This window comes from Mandrillus leucophaeus, unplaced genomic scaffold (assembly GCF_000951045.1).
Source record: "Mandrillus leucophaeus isolate KB7577 unplaced genomic scaffold, Mleu.le_1.0 Scaffold1, whole genome shotgun sequence".
NCBI lineage: Eukaryota > Metazoa > Chordata > Mammalia > Primates > Cercopithecidae > Mandrillus > Mandrillus leucophaeus.
The window spans coordinates 14,935,844-14,938,831 of NW_012098097.1; the positions used below are offsets into that span (position 1 = coordinate 14,935,844).

The 2,988-nt window shown below is 63.7% G+C and overlaps 1 protein-coding gene across 1 annotated transcript in view; it reads left to right on the plus strand.

Annotated features, from left to right (window-relative positions):
* The window catches only part of LOC105548607 (brain-specific angiogenesis inhibitor 1-associated protein 2), a 17,062-nt gene extending 14,812 nt beyond the window's left edge, over nt 1–2,250 (plus strand). The window contains exon 8 of the mRNA XM_011992727.1: nt 1,350–2,250. Within this exon, the coding sequence (XP_011848117.1) occupies nt 1,350–1,388 (39 nt within the window). The 3' untranslated portion in view covers nt 1,389–2,250. The remainder of the gene's footprint in view (nt 1–1,349) is intronic.
* Nucleotides 2,251–2,988: the final 738 nt, after the last annotated feature.

A 2,988-nucleotide genomic window follows, 5' to 3' on the forward strand; every position in this document is an offset into this window, starting at 1 on the left:
CAGGCTCCCTGTGTTGGCACGCTGGCGTGGGGTGGGGTGGGGTGGGGTGGGCCGGGCCCGTCCCTCGTGGTGCCCTCAGCCAACCATGGGCAGCTCACTGCTCTGCCCAAGGGGGCAGCTTCTGGGCTGGGAAGTGGCTGGCCTAGAGGTGGGCCTGGACTTGGCCGCCTTTTGGGAGAGCCAGGGGGTTAGGATCCCTTCCATGAGAACCACGGGGCTCCCTCAGTCATACCCATATGATGGGAGTGCTTGCTGCTCAGCCCTGGCACGTGGCTGGACTCTTCCAGTCAGCGTGACCCTGGATGTGGGCCCTCTGGTGCCAGGAGGCCAGAGCCGGAGGATCAGGGCCTGGATCCTAGGCCCTGGTGTGTGTCCTCGGAAGCCCAGGATCATGGCGGTCCTGGTGTCTAGGCTGGGACAGGATGTGAGTGTGCGTGGTAGCTTGCCAGGTCCCAGCCTGTGCCGTCGGGGGAGGCTCCTGGAGTTGGAGGGCTGGAGACCCCTGTCGGCCTGGGGCTTCTCAGCTGGGGGTTGTTTGTGGGATGCTGGCTGGGCTAGCAGCTGTTCCCAGGGCCAGTCTCCAGGGTTGGGCTTCAGGCAGTGGGTAGAGAGAAGAGAACCCACCTTTTTCTGAGATAACGGGCAGCCTGGGTGACTGCTCAGCTATCAACCCACAAGTGAGGGGCCCCCAGGTTGACGGCCTGAGCTGAGGCCGCAGGATGCGACCTGGAGAGGTTCGGGCTCTGGGCCGTGGGTGTTCCACAGGTCGGCCTCTGGGGTGGACTCAGTGCTGGGAGAGCCAAGGGAGGAGTCTGCACCTGCCCTAGGCCCCAGGCCAGGCCATGCTGGCAGATAAAGGGCGCAGCCAGCCCCAGCACCACACCTGGGCTCTCCTCGCAGACAGTGTCACCCTCCCACGGGCCGGGATGGTACATGTGACAAGTTTACAGGAAACTAGCTGGGGTCTGGGCCCAGGTCCCATGGGTGGGCGGAGGGGTCCCAGGGGCCCGCCCAGGCATGGGTGAGGTGCTGCAGGTGCCCTGCGGGGGCCTCGGCTCCCTGGGGGCGGGCGGAGGGTCCCAGGAGGCCGGTCTTGCATGTGTTTGAGAGTGTGCAACAAGCCTACAAATTCAGGTGGCCGCTGGCTGGAGGAGGCATCCCCATTGATTTGGGCAGTCATCACTTTACCACTGGAACCGGGGCTCCAGGCAGGCCTCTGAGTGCTGCAGCCAGGAGATGGGGAGCCTTCCGAGGGAACACGGTTTGAACCCTGCCCAGGCAGGATCACCGTTTGTGGGTGACCACAGGCCCCGTCACCTGGCCTGACGTGTTTCCGCCTCTCCTTCCAGGGCCTGGATGACTATGGAGCGCGGTCCATGAGCAGGTAAGGGGCTTTCAGACCTGTCTTTGGGACCGTGGGTGGGTGTGAAGAGGCTGGGTGGGGCAGGTCCCTCTCCTAGGACCTGGGGCCACCTCTTCTTCCTTTAGGGCCCAGCCTGGCCCTTCACCCCTGCCAGAGCCAGGGCCGTCCCCCAGGGCCTCCTGCTCTCTCCGAGTGACACGGAAACCCCCCTGGGCCCTGCCCCTCTTTCATCGCATCTGGCTGGCCCCATCCATCCCTGTCAGGCAAAGGCAAGGTTGGGGAGGGTGGCTGAGGCCGGCATCCGTGGCTGGGGCTGCAGCCTCCTCTGCCCCCAGCCTGCGCTCCACCCCTGTCCTTTGCCTTCCTGGAGGGCCAGGAGGCCAACGGGAGCTGCTGAAAGGGGCGTTGCTTGGTGCGGGCAGACTCGCTGCCTGTGGCTGGGCAGCGTTGTGCAGCCAGGCAGCCGTCCTGTGCTTTGTTTCGCAGTGGCAGCGGCACGCTGGTGTCCACAGTGTGAGGACGCTGACCCCGGGCAGCCGCTGCTCTGAAGAGCTTCCGCGCCTTCCCCCTGGTCTCCGTCCGTTTTCCTCCTCAGCTCTCGCTGGTTTGTTCCTGGGTTTTCTTTTCCACCTGCCCCTGCCTCTTGGTTGGTGACCCCAGACTCTGTGATCCCCCAGGGTCCATGGTGCTGCTCCATCCGCCTCCCCCCCCCAGTGTTTACGCGCCCCACCCTGTGTGTCCCAGCCTTTCGAGCAGAAACTGCCAGGCAGGACCTGCTGGGCCGTGCGGGGCACCCTCGGCCCCACCCTGCAGTGTCTGTGGCACTCACTGCTTTTCTAAGGCTCGCCGTGAGCCAGGTCTAAAGTTTGGAGAAAAAGAAAAATCTTTAAAAAAAAAAAAAAACAAAAAACAAAAAACAGGAAAAAGGACTTTTTTTTTTTCCTGAAAAACAAAAACCGATCTGCATGGACTCTGGTGTGCGCTGTTATCTCGCATCCGACTTTCCCAGCGCAAAGGCCTCTGTCCAGACAGGGAAGGTGCTGGGGTCCCTGGTCACCCCGGACCCTGTGGAGGGCTGCACAGAGAAAGGGGGCTCGTGCCAAGCTCGAGGGGCCTCCTGAGGAAGCCGGCCGCTCCTGTGAGGGAGGCCGGGCCCGGGCACCTGAGGGCTTCTCCCTCCGGACGCTGCGGGCCAAGTGTACATAGAGCAGCGTGGCAGAGTGGCCTCGCCTCCCGTCGGGCACCGGCAGGAGCAAGGTCGGGGGCAGGCGCTGCCCGGCTGGCCACACACGGACACTCCAAAGACCTCCAGCGACCACCCCACCCCCACATTCCTTTGACCAGCCTTGTGAGGGCATCAAGGCTGCCCCGGGCTACCTGGCTGCTCGGGGCAGGGTGTGTGGGCCAGGCCCGGCCGGGGGAGGGCAGCTCTGGGCACGTCGCACCCACACCCCCCACCTGGGGGAGACAGGCGGTTCCTGCCTGGTTCTTCCTAAACGCTCTCGTCTTTTTGTGTGTCTTGGTGACTTTAGAAACAAACACAGTGGACTCAGTGGTTACTGGTATTCTCTCTTCACACACTGAACTCTGGGGAATTGAGTGCAGGGCACAGCCCGGCTCAGCCT